The sequence below is a fragment of the Notamacropus eugenii genome, chromosome 4, assembly GCF_028372415.1.
Source record: "Notamacropus eugenii isolate mMacEug1 chromosome 4, mMacEug1.pri_v2, whole genome shotgun sequence".
Classification (NCBI taxonomy): domain Eukaryota; kingdom Metazoa; phylum Chordata; class Mammalia; order Diprotodontia; family Macropodidae; genus Notamacropus; species Notamacropus eugenii.
Genome location: NC_092875.1, coordinates 54,610,455 through 54,633,533, shown reverse-complemented (window position 1 = coordinate 54,633,533; position 23,079 = coordinate 54,610,455). Strand labels below are relative to the sequence as shown.

The following is a 23,079-nucleotide window of genomic DNA, read 5'->3' as shown; positions in this document are numbered from 1 at the left end:
CTGCGGTCAGCACATAGTAAGTGTTTAACAGATATTTATCAACTACTGACTACAATGTATCCTTTCCTCTTGGCTTCTATTTGGTATATATATTCTATTTTGTATATATCCTGAATTTATTGATCTTTGGAGGTGTTGTTTCCTCCACAATTCTTTGAGAGCAAGGATAGTCTCACTTTTGTGTTTATATCTCTTCTTTCTCTCTGTCTGTCTGTCTGTCTCTGTGTCTCTCTGTCTGTCTGTCTCCATCTCTGTGTCTCTCTGTCTCTGTCTGTCTGTCTCTGTCTCTCTGTGTCTCTGTCGCTGTGTCTCTCTGTGTCTGTCTGTCTGTCTCCGTCTCTGTCTCTGTCTTTCTGTCTCTCTCTCTCTTTCTTCATTACAGACTAGTATAATGTCCGGACTATAACAGGTACTCGTTCACTACGCGGTGAGCTCCAGGAGGTCGAGTTGTTTTTGCCTTTCTTTGTATCTCCAGTGCCTCGCAGTCGGTGCATCACGCGTGCTTGTTGATTGATGGGCTGCAACCTTGCCTGGCTGATTAGGTCCCGATGCTTTATTAAGAGTCAGCCTGATAGGTGTAAGGTACTTGGCAAGGAGTCAGCAACACGAAGACGACCCACGGCTGAGGACCAAACTCCCTCACCAGAGTCAGATGTCCAAAGGTGCAAAGGGTCGCTTGGGAAGGAAGCAACCTGGCTCAGAGAACGTTAGGAAAGGGAATGCTGTTCAGACGCCAGGTGGACCAGAGGGCACCCCCCAACCCGGAGGTTCTGGGGTTCGCTATCCAAGCCGGAAGGATCTCTCACTTTACAGGGACTCAGAAGAGCTGGGACTCTGAGCCCATCCCCTCTCCCTGGGATGCGTAAGTTTGACTTGTCAGACTCAAGTCCGGCCCCCAGCGGCGGCAGGGTGACCAGCAGGCTACCCGGACGGAAGCCTGCAGTCCGTTACGCGGGCTTCTTAAGACTGGACGCGAGAGGCCGGAGTATTCGGGCCGGCCTCCTGCCCTTTCAGAAGACCCGCCCCCTCAAGGAAGCACTCTCCCCGGATTGGTCCAAATCTGGTCTGGCGCAGCCAAACTTGACGCACTTTCAGCCTTACGCTCCACCGCCCAACCCGAAACCCCGCCCTCCTGCAACCAATCCCTTAGCCGCTTTCCGGGTGATATTTACATTGCCCTGCCCCGCGTCCGAGCCCGCGCCCAATCCCAGAGCTCGCGGCCCCTTTTATTAGCATGGGAGCGTGAGTTGGGGGGCGGGGCCCCTTGCCTACCGGCTCTGGACCCGGGAGAGGCGGGGCGAGGGGCGGGGCCAAGGGCGGTTGAGAGTCCGGACCCGAAGATCCAAGAAAGTTTGCTCGGGAGGTAAAATCTGCCGCGGGTCCCGGGGATGAGGGACGATCGTGGCCCGGGGGCGCTCTCGGGGGCGAAGCGATCGGGACTGGGGCGCCGGGGGCGCCGGGGAAGCGGGCAGGATTCCCTTGCCGGGTGGGGGGGAGGAGATCCTCCAACAAAGGGATCCACGGGGTCCCTCCCCGCCCTCCCGCTGCCCTGGGCTGGGAGAGGATCTGGGGGGTCCCCACGATCCAGCTGCGTGAGCCACTCGCTCCCCGAGGGATCCATCCCCCTCCCCCCTCCTCCAACCGTGGGGAGTTTGGTCTCCCCGCCCCCAAGCCCCGCCCCCAGACGCTGTCCTCGGAGATCTCTAAGCGCCGGGTGGAGAGTGGAGCCCGGGGAGGCGTGTCGGGTCCAGCCCATCGCACCGACGTGCGGACTGGGGCGGCCGGACCCGGCTCCGGGGCCTCCCCCTCCCCACCTGCCGGGCTGGCCTTTCTTGTCTTTCAGGTTCAGAGAGGGCCCCCCGACGGCGGCAGCGACGGGCGAGGGCCTCGGTCATGTCCCAGAGCCCCAGGCAGCTAGTCCCGGGCTTCCTGTGAGTGACGCGCTTGTGGGGTGCTCCCCGGGGGTGGGGGGCAGGTGTCGGGGTCTCGGCAAGGCTCCGCTCTGCCGAGATCGACCTTCCCCCCGCTGCCTTCTGTCCACCCTGTCCGAACCCCCTCTGCGCCCCCGGCCCCCATCATCGCACTGAAGGCAGGGGCTGTCTGTGCCACATCGGGCACCCTAGTTTCCTAGTAGGGTTTGCTCGTGCCTAGCGGTTAATAAATGCGTCTTGCCCTGATTTGGTCCCTGTGGTCCCCGTTGGTTTCTGCCATCTCCACACCCCCCACCCCTCTCTGAGCGAAGGTGGGGATAGGGTGGGGGTGGGGGTGGGGCCCTGCGGAGACCCTGACAGATGGAAGGCTTGGGTTCCAGGCCGAGCAACGGGAAGGTCCCTGGACAGCAGCATCCGGGGAGCCTGGCAGGGCTGGCTCCCGTGAAGCAGGAGAAAGTGGAGGGCCCCAGGGCTGGGGGTGTGGAGAAAGGGCCCTCGGAAGAGGAGGTGAGTGCCGGGCCTTGGGGGAGAAGGGGCCCTGGCTTTGTGCCTCCCCAAAGGTCACGCTCGGCCTCGCTCCTCTGCTTTGTCTCCCCCAGCCTGTGAAGAAGCGAGGTTGGCCCAAGGGCAAAAAGAGAAAGAAGATTCTTCCCAATGGGCCAAAGGCACCTGTCACTGGTTACGTTCGATTCCTCAATGAAAGGCGGGAGCAGATCCGCACCTTGCACCCAGACCTACCCTTCCCTGAGATCACTAAGATGCTGGGGGCTGAGTGGAGCAAGCTACAACCCACAGACAAGCAGGTAGGAACCTGGAGACCCCTCCTTGGAAATGGTGCATTTCTCAGAAGCCCTTGGAACTGGCTACCAGGCTCTTCCCGTGTGGCCATGGTTTCTCCATCAATTCTCTGTGTCGGATTCTTGGATTCTAGATCTAGAACTGGAAAAAACCTCCGAGGATGCTTAGTACGGTCTCCTCAATTTACAGATGAGGAAACTGAGGCCCCAGGAGGCCGAGGGACTTGTCCAAGGTGATACACCCGGTGCAGGACTCAAACACAGGCCCTTTATTCCGAGCCAGATTTCCTTCTACAACACTGCCTCTACCTCCTCTTCTTCCTCCTCCTCTAGTGAATCCCAGACAGGGCTCTTCCCTTCTAAGGGGATCCAACCCAAAGAGGATTCCCAGCCCCTCCTCCATGGCCTTCCCTGGCCATGCACCAGCAGCCCTCCCATTTGGTCTCCATCTCTGTCTCCAGCGCTACCTTGATGAGGCAGAGAGGGAAAAACAGCAGTACATGAAGGAGCTCCGTGAGTACCAGCAGTCCGAGGCCTACAAGATGTGTGCAGAGAAACTCCAGGAGAAGAAAGCCAAGAAAGGTGTGTGTGTATGTGTGTGTGTGTATGTGTGTGTGTATATGTATGTGCCTGCACAAGTACATGTGTGGGCATGTGCTCGTGCATGCATGTTTATGTATGTGTGGTAAGTATATATGTGCATTCATGGGTGTTGGGGCAGGGTTCCCAAGGAGGAACTGGGGTGGGCCTTATCCCTTTTCCCACCCTCCAGGACTCTCACCTGCTTCTCCTTTCCCCTTAGAGGACCCAGGCGCTTCAGCCATGAACACTCTACTGAATGGACACAAGGTTAGGGGCCCTGGGAACTCTGTGGAAGGGGCTCTGCTCCATGCTCCAGGCAGGGAGGGGAGGGAGGAAGGAAGGCCTGTCATGTGGGTGCCAGAAGAGGGCACTGCAGAGCTGTGCTGACCCCTGTGTGACTGCAAAGCCTGGGAGGGGCCTCTCTTCTCTTCTCTGCCAACCCCAGTAATGCTGCCTTCTTCTGCCATCCTTCAGGGCGGGGACTTTGATGGCTTCTCTACCTTCGATGTCCCCATCTTTACTGAAGAATTCTTGGACCAGAACAAAGGTGAGGCATTCTCACTGAGCCTCCTGTCCCTCCTCTTGCCCTGTCTGGGGCATAGGCTGTGTGACTGTAGACCTGCCACTTAACCTCTTGTTGCCTCAGTTTTCTCATCTGTAAAATGAGAATAAGACGTGTAGGGCCAACCCAGCTTGTTGTAAGCGGTGCTGGCAAACCCAGATCCATCTGTGCTGTGTGGCATTTTTTGTTTAAACATTTTCCAATCACGTTTTGATCTGGTTCAGGATGAATTGGGGGGCTTGGCTGAATTTAAAGACTAGATAAAATAACAGCTCTGAAGAGCTTTACTAATTACTACGTCAGCGTCAGGTCTTAGAAATCTCACCCTATGTGTAAGTTGAGGGGAATGGACTCTATGGTCCTGGGTTGCTCCAGCCTCGTATGACTAAAGGCCTCAAGGAGAGATGTGCATGGGTTTCCTTCAGGAGGCAGACCCTGAGCTGGACCTCAGACGACAGCAAGGTTTGATCAGGGTTTTGGATCAGGTATCTTTGGCTGGGCCCAGAGGGGGCCTGCAGGCTCTGAGGGGGCTGCCCATCTTCCAGCCAGGGAAGCAGAGCTGCGGCGTCTGAGGAAGATGAACGTGGCCTTTGAGGAACAGAACGCGGTCCTCCAGCGTCATACTCAGAGCATGAGCAGCGCCCGGGAGCGGTTGGAGCAGGAGGTGGCTAGGGAGGAGCGCCGGACCCTGGCCCTCCAGCAGCAGCTCCGGGCTGTCCGCCAGGCGCTTACGGCCAGCTTTGCTTCCTTGCCTGTGCCTGGTGAGTCTCTCTGTTTCTGGGGGGCTGAGCCTCCTGGCATGTCCCACACCTGCAAAGGGCCTGAGACTCAACCTAGATTCCTCTCTTGAGGAATCCCACTTCTACCTGCCAAGACACACCCAGGGATGGGGGGTGGGAAACTCGTCTTCTCCAGGACCCTGGCATTCTCCTCCCTTTTCCCCCTACCAGGTACTGGGGAAACCCCAACACTTAGTACCCTGGACTTCTATATGGCCAAGCTTCATGGAGCCATTGAGAGGGACCCCCTGCAGCACGAGAAGCTCATCGTGCGCATCAAGGAGATCCTGTCTCGGATAGCCAGGTAGGGGGTCAACAGAGCAGGCCCAACAGGGGATCTTGATGGAAATATTCCACTGGTCAGGGTCTGGAGGAGTGCTGGGGAGAGGATATCCCTCTCCCCAGATCAGATGAACCGGATGGGATCCACTCAGAGGGGGCACACAGTTGGAATCTGCCTTATCCAACGAATGTGGAAACTACCGAAGGGATGTCCCCTCCTCCCAAGGTCCAGATCTGTTCTGAGGACCCAACCTGATAGATGGGACTCGGCGAGGTCCCTCAGTATGGGGGAAGGGTTTTAGCAGAGCTACTGGGGGGCTTCTCCTCCTCCTCCATCCTACTGATGCGCCCTTTCCTTCCTTTCCATCTTTAGTGAGCACTTGTGAGTAGTGCTGGAGGAAGGGCCCCTGTGGATCCAGAGCCATCCTGGAGAAGGATCAGTCTCAGCAGTCTAGTCTTGCCCCTTGCTCCCCTTTCTCCTGGCTCACTGGGCAGGGTTCAGCCTTGGGCCTCCCTGTACCTCCTCCAGGGCCTTCCTAGCCCTAGAGCTGAGTCAGGACCTAGGGCAAGGGGCTGGGGAGGTGCTGGATGGGTTTTGGGGAGTCCTGTCTGTGCCTTCCTGAGGTGGGGGAAGCCCCAGCCTCTGAATCCTCCTGCCTTCTCCAGGGCTCATGTCCCACCCCACTAACCTCCATGGTGATCTCTAAACTTTTTTCCTTTCCCCTGCATGGGGGCAGGGTCAAGAGAACATGTGTCATGTGTCAACCCCACAGTTCAGTGTATGGGTGGTGCCCATAACAGCACATGGGCACAGATAGGACCCATGGCACATGCAGCCAGTTCTCACAGATACAACATAGCACCTCTCCACACCTAGCCATGTGGGAGCTAGCTCTGTCTCCAGACTCCCCCTCCTGCACTTTCTGTCTCTCTCTCAAACTGACTGACTCAGCTCACCTTCTGATAGCCCCCTCCCTCCCAGAATGGGAGATGGAGAGGGTAGGGTCAGAGTGGTTCCCCGTGATCCACAAATTCTTTTCCCCAGCCCTTTCCCAGGCCACATCTCCCCTCTCTGTTCCCCACCCTGCCTCCCCATGTATGGGGAGCCAGGAAGCTTTCCCCCTATAGCCCACAGGCCTTCCTGGAAGCATCAGCTGTGACTACAGTCATCAACTTTTTAAATAAAAATTGACTCAGCTCAAATCTGTTTGTGGGTCTCTGTCTGGTGGGTTTTTTGGGGCGGAGGTAGAAGGGGTGGGGGGGATAAAAGGGAAGAGCTCACCCCAACCAGCCACCACCTTGACTCTGGTTTTGCACCTGTGTGGTTGGGCCCCGCACTCTGAGGTGTCCGTGCAGGCCTCCAGGTGCTCTTTCCAGGCTGTGTCCTGGAGGATCGCTCAGAGGGCACCAAAGGCCCTGCCCTTACTGACCTGCTCAGCCCAGACAGCTTTCGTCAAGGTTGGCCCTGGTAAGGGCAGGTCATGTTACCTAGAGGAATGATAAGACCTGGCAGTGTCTCCAACTTCCCCTCCTCCTAATTTGCGTGATAATATCTGGGCAATCTCCAAACCTTAAGACCCTCTTGGGAGGGAGGCAAGTACTATCTTCCTAAAGGGGTAACAGGCCCAGGTCACCCAAGGAAGTGGACAGAGCCGAGTCTGCTCACTGCAGGTCCAGGGGCTCTCTTCCCTGCATCGATCAGAATGAAGGAATTTGGGAAACCATCCTTGGTGGGAAGGCTGAACACCTGTCTAGGTTCAGGGCCTAGCCTTGGCTTGTGACCTTAGCAAAGCCTCTCTCTCTGGGCCTCAACTTCCATGGTAAAAGGCAGCTGCTCCAGATGAGCTCTAAATTGACTATGTGCGGAAAGTAGAGAGGACCCATTTGATCCTCCTTCCTCTTGGGTGCCAACTGTCAAGGCCCAGGAGAGGGAGCAGCTGTACTGAGCAGTCAGAGGTGCTGGGACACCTGGGTCCCCCCTCCCCACCACCACCTGGGCCTTCACTGGCTCCTCCCTCTCTAGGTGTCAATTACCTGGCACCAGGATCAAGTTCCCTGTGTCCGCCACTGTCCCCTGGGCTTGTGTTACAGGCCAGAGCTCGGCTGTCAGCAGGAGGAGGCGGGGGCGGCTGGGGGAAGGGAGGGAAGGAAGCAGGCCGGATCCGGCCGGCGCCGTCGGACGCTTGGGGCCCCCTGAGTGGCTGGGCAAGCCCATGGAGAGTGGAGGGGCCAGGGAGGCACAGGGGGCCCAGCCCTCTGCCCCCCGGCCACCCCCTCCCTCACCTGCTGAACAGGCAGCCCCAGTCCCCAGCGCCCCTCGCATCCGGCCCCGACTGGTGTTCCACACCCAGCTGGCTCATGGCAGTCCCACGGGCAAGATTGAGGGCTTCACTAATGTCCGGGAGCTGTATGCCAAGATTGCCGAAGCCTTCAGCATCTCCCCCACAGAGGTGAGCTAATCCCAAATCCCAGTCCTCAGATCCCTGGCTAGGGTGGTGGGTCCCAGATCTGTGGAGATCCGGGAGTTCATTCCTGGAGCGTGTGGCATAGGGGAAAGAGAATGGCGAGACTCCTAACCTTGATACTTACTAACTGGGAGCAAGTCATTCCTCTCTGACACTCAGTTTTCTCATCTGTTAAATGGGGATAGTAATGAAAAACATGTTAGATTCCTAAGCTCTTCATGGGCAGAGATAATTTCATTCATTGTGTTTGTATTCTGACACAGTGGCTGGCACATAGTAAGTACTTGATAAATACTTATTGGTTAATTGGTTTCTCCTTCTTTGTACTGTACTGTCTGGCCTCAGATAAGACCCTTTGGTCCCTTCTAGTTTTAAGTCTTTGATGCTATGATCCCAGTGTAGTACCCACCTCCCAGAGTCACTGCCAAGTTCAAAAGAGATCAGGTATGGAAAATGCTTTGACAATGGACAGTAACAATAGCCAGCATTTGTATAGTATTGAAGATGTTTGTAAAGTGATCTCATTTGACCCCATCAATTACCTTAGTATCTGGCGCACAGTAGGGGCTTAATAAATGTTGATTGATCCTTACAACAACCCTGGGAAGTGGCTGCTGTTGTTTACTCCTGTCCAACTCTTTTTGAGGGCATTTGGGGTTTTCTTGGCAAAGATGCTGGAGTGGTTTGCTATTTCCTTCTCCATTTTGCAGATGAAGAAACTGAGGCAAACAAGGTTAAGTGACTTACCCAGGATTATACAGCTAGTAAGTGTCTGAGGTAGGATTTTACCTCAGGCCTTCCTGACTTCAGGCCCCTCTGTTATTCTCATTTTACAGGTGAGAAAACAGATTGAAAAAGATTAAGTTACTTGTCCAGGGTCTCACAGTTAAGTGCCTGAGACAGGATTTTAATTCAGGTCTTTCTTTCTCCAGGTCCACTTAGCTGAGCTGAGCAGAGCTTTAGCAATTCTTGTTCTTATAGGAAGGCAACTGATGTCAGCTAGAAGCCCTCCAGACTATGGGGGAGCCAGGGCATCTCTAACAGGGTGGCAAAGTATCCCTTGGGAGGAGAAGAGGCATGATTTCAACTTTGAGATGGGGCTGAGGACACTCAGTCACCAGAAATGGGGAGGCAGGTGATCTCAGGAGAGATCCAGAAGAGAAAGATCTAGAGGGTGGGGATGGAAGAGCGACTAAACAAAGCCTGCAGAATCCGCTCTGAGCTCTAGGCTGTGAGGAAGAGGAGAGGCTGGCAGGATCTTCTGGAGCTGAGTGTTTAGGACGAGGCAATGGAGGCTGGATCCCTGGACTCTCTGTACTCTGCACCTCCCCCTTTCCCCAGCCCAACTGGAGATTTGGTATTTACTTCCAGGACTTTATTTTCTATAAACTTTGATCATCAGATCAAAATAAAAAAACTTCAGGTCTTTGAATGTGCCTGCTTGACTCTGTAAGATCAGAGACACAATTCAGGGCAGTTCAATAAAGAGTTGGGAAGCCCTGCAGATTTATCCTAGTCCCAAAATTGTCCCCTTTTGCTGTCACCACCATATCTGGATGCCTTAGCCTGCCATCTGCCTCTCTGTCTCCAAACACTCCAGGTCACAAGAATGTGTTTTCTGGGGTCTAGTCAAGAGGATGTCAAGAGACCTCGACTCTTTTTCTGGTTCTGTTACTTATTAACCTCTGTGATCTTGGGCAATTCTCTTAATCTCTCCCAGTCTCAGTTTCCTTACCTGTAAAATGAGCAAGTTGAACTCAAATGAACTTCCTTGTAGCTTTAAATCTACCATCCCAGGTCATCACCTGATGCAAGTAGATGGTGCTGACTCAAAAATAACGCAGGAGAAATGTGAATCAAAGAAAACTCCCCAAGTGGGAGAGGAAGGAATATTTATTAATTTATCAGTCATCTATTATGTGTCAGGCGTTGTGCTAATGTTTTACACTTTTACAAATATTACTCCGTCTGATCCTCACAACAACCTTGGAAGATAGATGTTATTATTATTTCCATTTTACAGTAGAGGAAACTGAGGTTTAGTGACTTGCCCAGGGTCACATAGCTAATAAGTTTCTGAGGTCAGATTTGAACCCAGGTGTTCTTGACTCCAGGCCCAGCACCCTATCAATTCTAGTACTTAGCTGCCTCTAGGGCCCCTGCATGGTCAGTATAATGGGTAGAGATGGCATTTGAAAGCCTTGCTGTGGAAAGAGAGGGGATTCCTAAGTATTGAACATTCTGAAGGACAGCAAAGACCATCATGGGGAAGAGAGACACATTCCTTAATATTGTACTTTAAATTCCTTGGGGAACCCAGAGCATTGTGGACCATAACCAGGAGGTGTAAAGAGACATAGACGGACAGTGGGCTCTGCAGCTGGCTTGCTGTGTGGCAAGTCACGTCCATGATAAAGTCTGCTTTATATCTCCCAGTGAGTAGATCACTTAGACTCCTGAAATCCTAGATCACTAGAGCTGGAGGGATCTTGGAGAACAAAATGTAGGATGTCAACTGGAGAGAATTCAGAATATGGACTGTCAGAAATGGGAGAGACATGAGAAGACAGTCTGTCAAGGAAGGACCTTAGGGCATAGAATGTCAGAGGTGGAGGAGCTCTTGGCATATAGAATGTCAGAGCAGGGAGGGGCCTCAGGACATGGAATGTCAGAGTTAGAAGAGCTTAGCAAAGAGAGTGTCAGAACAGAGGGGGATCTTAGAACACAGAGTGATAGAACAGGGAAGTGTCTTAGAGAGAATCTTTAGAACATAAAATGATATAACAGGGAAGGGCCTTAGAGAGACTCCTTGGAACATAGAATGATAGAACAGGGAAGGAGATTAGAGAGATTTCATATGTTCTAAGAATTTTCTCTGAGGTCTTCTCCTGTTCTATCACGCTATGTTCTAAGGACTCTCTCTGTTTTGAAAGAGGGAGCATCTAACTCAACATACTGAGACCCAAAGAATGTAAAGCACTTGTCCAGTATTCTGATGGGATTGAATTCCAACAGGATTGAACAAGGGCCTAGGTTACTCTGGGATGGGGCTTGCAGGGAAGTGAAGGCTAGAGTTCTCCCAATAATCCTATGGCTTTGTCTCTCCTCATTTTCTTGGTGGGGAGGCAGATTCTGTTTTGCACTCTCAACAGCCACAAGGTGGACATGCAGAAGCTACTGGGAGGCCAGATCGGGCTGGAGGACTTTATCTTTGCCCATGTACGTGGGGAGACCAAGGAGGTAGAAGTCACGAAGACAGAGGATGCGTTGGGGCTCACTATCACAGACAACGGGGCAGGCTATGCCTTCATCAAGGTATTGGGGATTGGACAACAGAAAGAGAACTGGGCTGGGAGTCAGGAGACCTGAGTTCTTGGATGAGCTAGGGTAAATGCCTTTCCCTTTCTGGACCTATTGGTAAAATGAGCCTCTCTGTAAAATGGAGAGGATGTATCGAATGGTTCCTAAGGTGCCTTTGGGTTTTCTCATCTAACTGAGACCTCTTTGAACTCTGACATTTTATGTTATATTCTGAGGGTCCTTCCAACTCTGATATTCTAGGTTTAGGACCTCTCCCACTCCCTGCAACCTCCTGATCCCCTCCCCTAGTTTCACCCCATACACCATATGGCCAGGGCATGAGATACTGATTCTGAGGAGTAAAATGATTTCATTGGTCTCTAAAGCTGGTCCCTCCCCCCCATAAAAAAACCTGGACCTATTTGCATAATGTCACAGTAGGCCTTGTACTCTTTTTGGATGTTTCCCCTAAATCAAGGGTCCCAGACCATTTTTTTCTGGGCCTTTTTGGCAATCTAATGAAGCCTATGCCAGGAGTGTGTTGGAGCCAGCCCTAACCAGCTCACTGAGCTGATTGAAATTTTTGGCATGAGTACTTGCTCCTCAGCAGATGCTACAAACCAGTGCTAAATTTCTTGTTTTGTTGGATTACCGAGATTTAAGGAAGTGATGGAGAGAATGTTAATGATACAGATGAAACTTAAAAGTGTGTTGTGTGAACATTTTTTTCCTCTCAGCAAACCACTCAATGGCCCCTTTTCAGAATAATATTTTTAAATCATTGAAAGAAATGTTAAATTTCAGTTAGAGGTTAAAAATAATGAGATGTTTTCCCTCTCATCCAAGTTCACGGGTCCTGTGAAATCAGACCCCAGTTTCTTTCTTTCTTTTTTATTGGTTGTCATTTATTTCCATCATGATCTCTGGTTTTTTATTATTAAATCCCTTTATTTATCTCCAACCTCAACCAATAGATAAGCATTTATTAAGTCCTTCCTATGTTCCAGGTGTTGTTCTAGGTACCAGAGACTCAAAGACAAAAAAATGACATAGTCCCTGTCCTCAAGGTTTTTACATTCTGTTGGGGATGGATGAGCTTCAGGTTCCACAGCAAGAGGGTGGCTTCCCTTTTCTTTAGGGCTCTGAGACCTTTCAGAGGAAATGAAATTAGACCAATGGTAGTTTTGGAAGGGGGAGAATGGGTAACATAAGGGAGGAAGGTAAACTTGGAGCCTGGGCCCTGTGCATTAGAATCTAGGAAAGAGGCAAAAACAGGAGGAAATTTGGTTCTTAGCCTTTAGCTAATCCTTATCCTTATCTAATCTGAAGGAGATTTGGCCAGGGGAAAGATTTGCTTTGAGCTAATTTCTTTGAGATCCCTCCCGGAGGGAAAGATGTGTTTGTTAACTGAAAGTGTAAAGATCCCTAGCCCTTAGTCTCTAGGAATTTTTAGAGATCCCTTAGATTTGTCGTTCCTAAAGAGGTATGCTTGATTACCAAGAATTCTTAGAGATCCCTTGTTCCCAATGCAATTTTCTCAATTGATGAGTGCTCTTCTCTAGGGAGATGTATTGGTCAGCAGGGATGCTGAAAAATATGTTCTTTTCAAGGGAGATGAGCTTGTTCACTGAGTGCTTAGAGATCCTTAGTCTCCAGGGAGATATGGTTGGTTACTATGAGTGTTTAGAGATCACCGAATCTGGGGTTGGGAGAGGGTGTGGAGATGTGGGATATGTTCCATTGCTAAGAATGCTCAGAAATGGGTCCAACGATGGGGCTAGGGGCTCAAGAGGTGAGTGGGAAGGGGTGGTGAGGAGTTCTTCCTGTTGCCCTTTCACCATTGTCCTTCTCCCCACAGAGGATCAAGGAAGGAAGCCTCATTAACCGGATTGAGGCGGTTTGTGTGGGTGACAGCATAGAGGCTATCAATGACCAGACCATAGTGGGCTGCCGACACTACGAGGTGGCCAAGATGCTCCGGGAGCTGCCCAAGGCCCAGCCGTTCACCTTGAGACTGGTGCAGCCCAAAAGGGCCTTTGGTGAGACAGCTAATGGGAGAAGAGGGCTCATGGCAGAAGGGCTTCTGGAACAGTCCAGAGAGAACTGGGGAAGAAAGCAAGTTCTAGAGCAGCAGCCTTGCTCTAAGGGCAGCAAAGACATTGACATTTCGGTTCTTCAGAGAGTCTGGATCTCATCAGTGCGGCTCTTTCCAGTGAGGATAGATCTTGATTGACCCTTTCATTCTTCCGTAGATGGCCTTTGTGGTTGATTGTGTCTTCATTGCTTGGTGGCCAGTTGACTTTGGCTCAATGTCATACATATAGTCTATCCCTGAGCCCCATACTTGGTACAATCCAGTCACCTCTTCATCTGTCGGAATTTGTGCCCCATTGGCTTATTCTTCAAGAGCCCAGGGTTCCCTTTTCACCAAGGAGGACCTGAGTGGATCAGCACTCGGAAAAGGGTGGTGGACTCTCAAAGGTTCTGCTAATGGAACTCAAGCTGGAGAGATAATAACTGAGTCCCACCAAGAATGGGTTAGGGGGTTAGCTGCATGTCTGTTGTCCTAGGACTGGTTTGGGAAGTGTGGACACACAAACCTCTAGAAGTCTGGCCAGGAGGTGAGGACTTTTGTTCGGTCGTAGAAATTCATCCATTCAAGTCATGAAGGAACTTGAAGTCATAAAGTCATGAAGGTTGGGATCACTCATGCAGTTAAAATTTACAAAGCACTTGGATGATTTGAAGCCTCATTTTACAGAGGAGGAAGCAGAGGCTCAGAGAGGCTAACTAATTTGCCCACCGTTCTACAGTTAGCAAGTAGACGGACTATACTGGGACTCAGGTCTCCTGGTTCAGAGCTGTTTTCTATAATGCCATCCATGTGATTCAAGAGCAGTTGAAAGTGGTTCCCCAACAGGCTCTGGAGTAACTGAGTTGGGGGTGGGCCAGGGAATAATGCTGTGGAAGGAAGTTTAGGTAAAATTATTGTTCTGGAAGAAAGACTTTCTAGGAAGTTCATGGAAGCCCCTGCTTTGTGGAGTAGGATATCTGGAACTACTATGGATCCTAGAGATAATATCTGTTGCCCATGGGAGACAGTTCTGGAATGGTCATGAGTTCTAGAGCTGCCTATGAAGAACAGGATCTGGAAACACAATGGGTTCTAGAGAAAATCAGCTACAGGCTTTTCAAGTGCTTGCAGGGATGGAGTTCTAGATTTGCCCTAATCAGGGTAGGGGTTCTAGAGAGCACTAGTACTAGTGCTGGTTTTAGGGTCTCCCTCCCCTGACTCTCTTTCCCACATCTTGTCTTCTAGATATGATCGGCCAGAGGACCAGGAGCAGCAAGTGCCCTGGGGAGGGGAAGGTGACCAGTGGGAGGGAGACTCTTCGTCTCCGGGCCCGGGGTTCTGCCACAGTGGAGGAGGTGGTGAGTGGGGTGGGTAGGGAAAGGAGGAGCCCGGGTTTCTGGGGATTCCCTAATGGGCCCAAGATAAGGTGGATGCTGAGTTGGGAGGGAAAGGTATAGTTGGATCCTTGGATTATGATGCTCCCTGCCTTGCCTAACCCGGGGGCCAAATCTTTGACCCCACCCCCTCCCTCCTGCCCCAGCCCAGTGAGTTTGAGGAGGAGGCTACCCGAAGGGTGGATGACCTGTTGGAGAGTTACATGGGCATCCGGGACCCAGACCTGGGTAAGGGGCCAGGGTAAGCCTGTGGGGACCCTGGAGAGGGGCAGGGGCTGTGGGAGCCACAGGGTGTAGGGAGGGGCCGCTGGAGCTGGGGGATAAGAGGAAATGAGACAGGAAGGGGCTTCAGGAGCTACTGGGTGGCCATTGGAACTGGGGTATAGGAGGGGAGGTGGGGTGGTAGTGAAAGGGACAGAGAGATATTGGGGAAGGAGAAATGGGAGGGTCCCGGGAGGTTGGATGGTGGGGAAGAAAGAAGAGATTAGCTGAAGTCTGGAGCCAGGGGAAGGTGGTAGATGGATCTGGGATAGGAGGGTGGGATCAGATGAAGGTGAAGGATGAGATGGGCCAGGGGACACAGGGGGCACAGCATGACTCAGGAGAAAATGAGAGTCAAGAGATAGGAAGGATGGGAGATGGGATCTGCAGCTACCAGACTCAACTCATTCTACCTTTACCTCAGCCTCAACTCTGGTGGAGACGTCCAAAGAAACTCAGAGCGCTCAGGAGTTTGCGCGCGGCTTGGACTCCGTCTTGGGCGAGTTTGCCTTCCCCGACGAATTTGTGGTGGAAGTGTGGGCAGCGATAGGAGAGGCCAAGGAAGCCTGCGGCTAGGCAGGTCTCTGGCCCAGAACCCTGGAACCCAGGATGGCCCAGAAACCCTGGTCCGGCCCCTGCCTGTTAGGCCCTGGCCCAGGACCCCCAGTTTAGTCCCCCAGTCCCAGGCACCAACCCAGGCTTTGAAAGCTGGTCCCCAGAAGTCAGCTCAGCCTCGGTGCAGCCATCAGAAGCTGTCTTGTGACACCCCCAAACAAGTTCAGTACTCTAGCCACCGGAAGCCAGCACAGTCCTCTGGTTCACAGAGGATGGCTCCAATTCCTGGCTCCCAGAAGTCATCCCAGTACTCTGAATCCTCCAAACAAGTTCAGTGTCCTGGCTCCCAGAAACCTGCTCAAGGCTCTAGCTCCCCAAAGTTAGCTCGGGGAACCTGCTCCCAGAGAATAGTACAGCCTTCTGAGACCCTCAAACAGTCTCAGGATTCTGGTCCCGAGAAGCCAGCCCAGCCTTCTGATCCCCTAACACTGTCTCCATCCTCTGGTCCCCAGGAACCAGCCCTGCCCTCAGGATCCTCAAAACAGAACCAGCCTTCTGATCCCTCCAGACAGGTTCAGTGCTCTGGTTCTCATAATCTGGTCCAATCTTCTGAACACCCCCAAAAGGCTCAGTGTTATAGCCCTCAAAAGCCAGTTCAGTCTTCTGACTCTCCAAAAGAGGCTCAGTTTTCCAGCTTTCAGAAGTCAGTTCAGACCTCTGACTCCCCAAAACAGGCTCGATGCTCTAACCCTCAGAATCTGGATAACATCCTGCAGTCCCATAAATTAACACAGTCAGCTGAACCCCTAAAACATACCCAGCATTCTGCACCCCCAAATTTGACCCAGACGACTTACTCTCCCAAACAAGGTCAATTATCCCACTCCCAGAAATCAGATGAGGCTTGTCACCCTCCAAAACAGGTTCAGTTCTCTGACTTGCTGATGCCAGCTCAATCTTCTGATCCCCCCAAACAGATTCAGTTCTCTGACCCCCAGAAGTCAGCCCAGTCTTCTGACCCTCCAAAACAAATCCAGCATTCTGTTTCCCAGAAGTTAGCTCATCTCTCTGACCCCCAAAAACAGGCTCGGTTTTCTGGCCCCCAAAAGGTGGCCCAGTCCTTTGATCTCTCAAAACAGATTCATTTCTCTGGTCTGGTGAAGCCTGCTCAACTTTCTGATCCCCCAAAACAGGCACAATTCTCTGATCCCCAGAAACCAGTCCAGTCTTCTGATTTCCCCAAACAGGTTCAATTCTCTTGCTCCCAAAAATTAGCACAGCCATCTGACCCCTCAAAGCAGACCCAGCACTCTGCCCCTCCAAAGTTGGCCCAGACCACTGATCCCTCAAAACAGACTCAGCTATCTGGTCACCAGAAGCCAGTCCAGACTTTTGACTCTCTGAAACAGGCCCAACACTTTGCTTCCCAGAAGTCTGCTCAGCCCTCTGACCCCCCAATACAGGCTCAATTCTCTGCCTCTCCGAATCTGGCTCAGCCCTCTGACCCCCCATTACAGGTTCAATTCCCTGGCTCTCAGAAGTCTGCTCAGCCCTCTGACCCCCCATTACAGGTTCAATTCCCTGGCTCTCAGAAGTCTGCTCAGCCCTCTGCCCTCCCAAAACAGGTTCAATTCCCTGGCCCCCAGAAGCCAGCCCTTCTCTCTGACCCTCCAAAACATGCTCAGCTCTCTGGTCCTCAGAAGTCAGCCCAGTCTTCTGACCCAAAACAGGATCAGCCTACCCTCCAGAAATTGGCTCAGTTGTCTGATCTCCCCAAACAAATGGAATTTTCTGCTCCCCGGAAGTCAGCTCAGCCCTCTGGCCTCCCTAAACAGGCTCAATTCTCTGGCTCCCAGAAGCCAACTCAGCCCTCTGACTCCCTAAAATATTCCCATTGCTCTGGTCCTCAGACGTTAGCCCAGACTTCTGACCCAAAACAGGATCAGAACTTGGCTCAGCTCTCTGATCCCCTCAGACAGGCTCAGATTTCTGTCCCCCAGAAGCCAGCTCAACCCTCTGATCCCTTCAAACAGGCTCAGATTTCTGTCCCCCAGAAGCCAGCTCAACCCTCTGATCCCTTCAAACAGGCTCAGATTTCTGTCCCCCAGAAGCCAGCTCAACCCTCTGGTCCCCTAAAACAGGTTCAATTCTCTAGCCCCCCAAAACTAGTCCAGCTCTCTGACCCCACAAAACAAGTTCAGTGCGCTGGCCTTCAAAAGCTAATTGATACCTCAGACTCTCAGAAATCAGCACAACCATCTGACCCTCCAAAGCAAGTTCAGGGTTCTAGTTCCCAGAAGTTAGCTGTGACCATTGGTCCCCAGATGCCAGCTCCCAAACAGATTCAGAGTTCAGGACCCCAGAAGTCAGCCCAAATGATTAGACCTTTGAAGTTGGCTCAAGGCCCCAGTCCTCAGCTGCAGGCCTCAAGACAAGGCCCCAGACCCCGACCCAGTTCCCCACACAGTCCCCTGGCCCCTCTTTCTCTAACCCGAAGTCCTCCCTCTTGTCCTCCTTCAGGGCCCCCCAAGCCCCGCTCTGGGATCCGGGGGACCACTCCTATTCCTCAGACATCCCTTCCTGTTCAAGGTGGATTGTCACACACCCCTCCCCAAGGTGGTTCTATCCCTCTTACCCAGAGTGCCTGGGTCCCAGGGAGCTGGGTCCAGGGTCCAGGAGGAGACATTGGAATCAAGTGGAGTCAGGGGAGCCAGATGGAAGCAGGGGGTTTGGTTTCCTCCAACTCTGGCCTCTGCTGAGTCTTTGACTCAGAGACCTGTAAGAGGATCCAGAACTGGGGAGAAGGGGCATTTAGGTCCCCCTGCAGTGCTCAGCCAGTTGCTTCTATCTGTACCTTGAGGCATGTGGAGATTAAAAGTAATTCCTGTCTGGATGTGTTCTTCTTGGCCAAAGGAAGAAGGCTGGGGGACATTGGGGGTAGAGAAGGGTGTGGGTATGGGTGGGTACTTTCCAGGGTCTTTCCCTAGAAACAAGATAGAATTCCAATTTGGAGTTCTGGTTCTGACTCCACCTGCAACTCACTGGGTGACATTAGGCAAGTCATGCTGTCTTTCTGAGGCTCAGTTTCCCCATCTGTAAAATCAAAGTATTGGTCTCTATGATCCCTTCTGGCTCCTGAATTCTCTGTTCTATAGTCCTGGGTTTCTTTCCAGCTTTGATGTTCTGTGTTTCTGTGACCTGGAGAGTCTCTCCCGCTACCTTGGATCTGTCTCTTCATCTATAAAAGGGGCAGTAAGGCCACAAGGGCCCATCAGGGTCCTCAGAACCTGCCCCTCTTCTCCTTCTATTCAAAGCAGGGATCATGAGAGTGAGTACAGCTAGGGTGCCTACTCCTCTACTCCCCCTCCACGTTCCCTGAATGCCTTCCCCCCTTACACCCATACACTTGATCAATCAGATCACACAGATGGACAACAGGGAGGGTGGGCAAGGGAATTTAATTATTAGAGGGATCAGGAGGAGAGGACAAGATGACCAGGGGCCCGGGTTCCTCCTCTGACCCTGAGCCTCCTACTCCTACCTTACCACCCCCTGTTCACATGTCCACAGTTCAGTGTCCATTTTGCTAAACCTGGAGTCTGGCTTCTCTTGGTGGCAGCCCCCTCCCAGACTTAGCCCTTGTACAGCCCAGAATTCCCGCTGCCAGCAGTGCAAATTGGCCTCTGTTCGCCCGGTCCTCCAGTGGGGCTTACTGTGACCATGACTCCTCAGTGCACTTGGGCTACAGAGAGTGGGAAATGGTGGGATCCAGAGAGGGGCTGGAGCGCCGCACTGTCAGTCGGGGGTAGATCCGCTTTAGCACAGCCCTGCGGAACAGGATGTAGACCCATGGGTCCAGGATCTGGTTCCAGGTGGCCACACGCAGGTAGATGAGGAGCAAACGCTCTGTGTGCTGGGGCAGCTGGCCACTGGGGAGCATCGCAGGTGGGCTCTGAAGGACCGTTTGGGCAATGAAGACCTGCAAAAGAATGGGCTGGAGGGGGCCAACGTGTTGGCAGGTTGATCTCCCTAACCCTGAACGGCTGACCCCTGGGTCTGGCCAGATTGAGGTGTACACTGTGGCTAGGGCCCAGGCATGTGGCCTGCCTTATCACATTCTGAGCTCAGCTATTCTCTTCACTTGGGCTTTTGTGTGATGGAGATGTTCTGGGTTCCTTCTTGGAAAAGGAGGTGGTAACTCTACTATTGTCCTCACAGATCTCTAGGACCACTGAAGTAATGGGGAAGAGCTTTGGACCAGGTGTCAGGAGACCTGGTCTCCAGTTCTGTTTCCTTGTCTTTCTAGCTGTGTGACCTTGGGCAAGTCTGGAGCAAAAGTCTGTTGTGTACAAGAAGAATCATCCTTGGTCCGCTAGGCCCCAGGGGGCAGAACTAGGAACACTGGGTGTAAAGAGCACTGGTTTTGCAGACAGGATGGGTTCAAATCCCACCTGTCTGTCATTACTATCTGTGTGACCTTGGGAAACTCATTTATGCTCTTTGGTCTCAGTTTCCTCATCTTTAAATGGTGGGGACAGACTAGATGACTCTGCAGGCACTTTCCATCTCTAAATCTATGCTCTTAGGTGGCTTCAGTGAGGCAGATTTAGGTTGGATGTCAAGAAAAACATTCTGATCATTAGTGGGGAACTAACATGGGAGAAAGGGCTGCTCCAGGAAGGAGTGAGCTTCCCTGCCCTTGGAGTTCTTCAAGCAAATACTCTTGCATTGTTTACCTATGCTGGAAAGGGGGTTCTTGTCAAGTGAGGGCTGGGGCAGGTGGCCTTGAGGGCTTCTTCCTGCTCTGAAATTCTGAGACTCTGTGTGAAGTCACTCCCCCTTTCCCTGTCTTCAAAATGAGGCATGAGACAGAATGATTCTATTGTCCCTCCCAGCTCTGACATTCTGGGTCCATGTTCTAAGTTTTTGTCTATTTCAGAAGTTCTGTGCTCTACGTCTTAGCATCCCTCCCAGCTCTGACATTCTGTTTCGATGTTCTAAGGGCCCTCCTGGCTCTGACCTTCTGTGTTCTGTGTTCTGACATTCTCTGGGCTAAGCTCCCTCCTAGCTCCCACTTTCTGTATTCTAAGGATTTAGGATTATCATTAGCAGATCTCATGAATGTTTTCATGGTCTCAGAGGGTGAGGAGTATCATGGGTCCCTTCAATGTTTCTGCAGCCCATCTTGTTGTGTGTTCCACTACAGGACATGCCGGACTTATCCATCACCCACAGAGTGTACTACATACACCCTCTCCAAATATTGTTACCTGATCCATGTGCATAGCATGTGAATGGAACATATATGTGTATGTTTCTGAGAGAAGGCAATTCTATAGAATTAGAGCTAAATCAATTTTTGGGGGGGATTGGGAGGGGTTCTTTGGGGGTCAGGATGGGGACATTATACCTAGCTCATTCTCTTCCCTAGGTGTCCCTGGAGCTTTCAGTGCCAGACATTGGCAGAATAGGCAGGAGTCTGGACCCCAGGCACCAGCTAAACCCCAGGAGAAGCATCATGTTTCTTGACTACAGCTCATAGTCGGGAAATGCATTTCCCCCTGGCCCCCTGGGACAACCTCCCTTTGGATCTGGTTGACAAAAACAGATGGGGGGAGGAGTAGCTGGTGTTTGTGTTTTCCTAAGGGAATAACTCAGCCTCATGGCTGACCTTCCCCCCTGAACTTGTCTCCCATTTGCCCAGACTTGAAATTAGTTATGGAAAACTTGAGAACTCAAGACATCGGAACTTGAGCGGCCAGTTAGGATGTTGGAGCTGGGAGGGGCCTAAGAATACAGATTCTTAGAAAGAGGGTCTTGTACCCTTTGCCTATGCTTTGTTCCCACCTCCCCACTCCTCTGTCCTTTGCAATCTGCTTTACATCCCCTCTACTTCCCCAAATCTCCTTGTCATCATATTCAGTTTTTTTTCCGTTCCCATTCTCCTTGACCTCTTGCCAGCACGGGACACTGGATTGTCTTTGATACCCTCACGTTCCCCCAGCTTCCATAATGCCCTTCTCTCATGGTTTCTCTTCCTTCCTCCCTGATTGATTGTATCTCCCCTTTGTTGATTCCTTATCCTGTCCTCTTATCCTTAAAACATAGTGTCTAGTGATTCTTGTGCCTTGGGCAGCCCCAATTGGTTATGGGGTAAGTAGGATGAAAGATGTCTTCAGATGAATTTTTTTTTGAGGGGTGGGGTATTACAGGATGGAGCTTATGGTCACAGATCCAGGCAAAGTGGATGTCCCTTTTCCACATACAGTGGAGGTCAGACTACGTGGGTTTGTGGTTTTTCTTTCTTTCCGTGGGATCACTTGTGTATATAAGGACTACTATTGTCAGTGGGGGATTTCATCGGCTCAGCCAGCCCCAAGTCACTGCCAACCCGATGAACAGCCAGACTTAATACTTTAGCATATCAGCACAGACCCTTTACCACCCCATGGCTGGGACTGGAGCTTATCCACCATAATGTGAAGAGGATGCCCAGAATTATGAATACAATCAGAAAACTAGGAGTAGTAGTACCATATGGGGAAGAGACAGGTAAATGAATGAGGAAGGGATGATAGGATGGATTTTAGAGATGGAGTCTCCTCATTTAGCAGATAGGGAAAATGAGGCCCAGAGTAGCTAAGTGACTTGTCCATGGTCACACAATAAGTGTCTGAGGTGGGATTTGAATCTAGGCCTCCTTGATTCCAAGTTCAGCACTTTACCATGATACCTCAGATTCATCTGAACCTTGGCAGTTGGTGGCCTGGTGATTCATTCTTCATATCCCAAGATGCCTTATGTCCTCAAATTCATGCCCTTCACTTCAAGTTCTACTAAAGATCCCAGGACAGGGTCCAGTATGGTTGTGGGATGGGGCAGGGGGAGAGATAAGGACGTCAGGGTTAGGTTGGGTCTGGGAGGAGCTCATTTTGGGGACTGCCAAGGGGATGTAGTATGTTAATCTTTGTCGTTTTTATAATGTTAAAGGACCGCAAAGGCTTTCAGCACCCTCTAATTTTGTTACCCTGCCTGGAGCAAAGCCCCCAGTTACCCCTCCCTAGTTACTGCTCTGGTATTCTCCCAAGACTCTATCCTAGCCCTCTTATTTCTCTTCCCGATCTCTTCTGGTGATCTTCACTTCCATGTCTTCTAAGCAGGTGACTCCAAAATAGACATCATTTTCAATCTCTCTCCAAAACTCCATTTCCAGATTTTTAACTCCTGTTGGATATCTCTACCTGTGTATCCTAGCATCTCAAACTCAAAATGTCTAAAACTGTTCTGATCATTTTCCCTCTCTACCTAACTTCTCTATATCTGTTAATGATAACACCAACCTTTCAATCAAACATTTTTTTTGAGGCAATCAGAATTAAATGACTTGCCCAGGGTCACGTAGCTCGTAAGCATCTCTGGCCAGATTTGAACTCAGGTCCTCCTGAATCCAGGGTGATGCGCTATCCATTGCACCATCTAACTGCCCCTACTTGGCATAATATTTGATGTTTGATTTTTCCTAGTCCTTCCCTCCTGCTATCCCATCTTGTCTACATCGGGGTATCTCTTATATATGGTCCTTCCTCTCTGCTCTCACTTAAAATGCCCCAGTTCAACCCCTCATCTCATCTTCCCTAAATTCTTGTAAGATCCTTCTCACCCATCTCCTCATTTCCCTTTCAGTCCATGCTTTTCACTAGTGTCTGAGTAATGTTCCTTTACATTTCTATGTGAGAATGCCCTTCTTTCTAAAAAGCTATGAGGTCTCTCTGTGGTCTACTCAAGAAAGTTTAAACTTAGGATGCTGAAGGCCCTCTGAAGTTAGACTTGAATCTCTTAGCTCCTGCCCCCAGCCCTCCCTTATTCTCCTCTCTCTTTATATCCCTTCTCTCTTCGTTCTATCCCTAAACCTCCACCATTCCTCCATAGTGAGTCTTACAACCAATGGCCTCCCCCAAAATATTTTTGTTTCTTTTTAGAAATTTTGATTGATTTTTAACATAGTATTTGATTTTTCCCAATTACATGTAAAGAAAATGAACATTCATTTAAAAAATTTTTGAGTTTAAAATTTTCTGTCTCCTTCCCTTACTTCCC

General features: G+C 51.2%; 3 protein-coding genes and 1 long non-coding RNA gene across 8 annotated transcripts in view; 2 read left to right on the top strand and 2 right to left on the bottom strand.

The window, feature by feature from the left end:
* The first annotated feature begins 1,849 nt into the window (after positions 1-1,849).
* On the top strand, positions 1,850-6,136 carry HMG20B (high mobility group 20B). The gene is made up of 9 exons (XM_072601051.1): positions 1,850-1,931; positions 2,312-2,438; positions 2,531-2,734; positions 3,190-3,310; positions 3,531-3,577; positions 3,785-3,857; positions 4,418-4,633; positions 4,823-4,955; positions 5,307-6,136. The coding sequence occupies exons 1-9, from the start codon at positions 1,894-1,896 to the stop codon at positions 5,317-5,319; spliced, it is 972 nt and encodes a 323-aa protein (XP_072457152.1). The 5' UTR covers positions 1,850-1,893; the 3' UTR covers positions 5,320-6,136.
* LOC140499524 (uncharacterized) lies at positions 2,975-6,931 on the bottom strand. The gene is made up of 2 exons (XR_011965476.1): positions 6,216-6,931; positions 2,975-4,682 (listed from the first exon to the last, which is right to left on the bottom strand). It is a non-coding gene; the product is annotated as an uncharacterized lncRNA (long non-coding RNA).
* On the top strand, positions 6,889-17,871 carry GIPC3 (GIPC PDZ domain containing family member 3). Of its 2 annotated transcripts, none has more exons than XM_072601044.1 (6): positions 6,889-7,383; positions 10,528-10,713; positions 12,557-12,737; positions 14,018-14,130; positions 14,313-14,407; positions 14,852-17,871. In XM_072601044.1, exons 1-6 carry the CDS (start codon positions 7,147-7,149, stop codon positions 17,739-17,741), a joined length of 3,702 nt encoding a protein of 1,233 aa, XP_072457145.1. In that variant the 5' UTR covers positions 6,889-7,146; the 3' UTR covers positions 17,742-17,871. The 2 variants fall into 2 exon arrangements, with proteins under 2 accessions (XP_072457145.1, XP_072457146.1); XM_072601045.1 differs by having other exon boundaries at positions 14,313-14,394; positions 14,852-15,980.
* Positions 17,872-18,421: 550 nt separating this feature from the next.
* The window catches only part of TBXA2R (thromboxane A2 receptor), a 32,870-nt gene continuing 28,212 nt past the window's right edge, over positions 18,422-23,079 (bottom strand). For all 4 annotated transcript variants that reach the window (XM_072601050.1, XM_072601049.1, XM_072601046.1 and 1 more), the window contains one exon: positions 18,422-18,961. In XM_072601050.1, the coding sequence (XP_072457151.1) occupies positions 18,725-18,961 (237 nt within the window). In that variant the 3' untranslated portion in view covers positions 18,422-18,724. The remainder of the gene's footprint in view (positions 18,962-23,079) is intronic.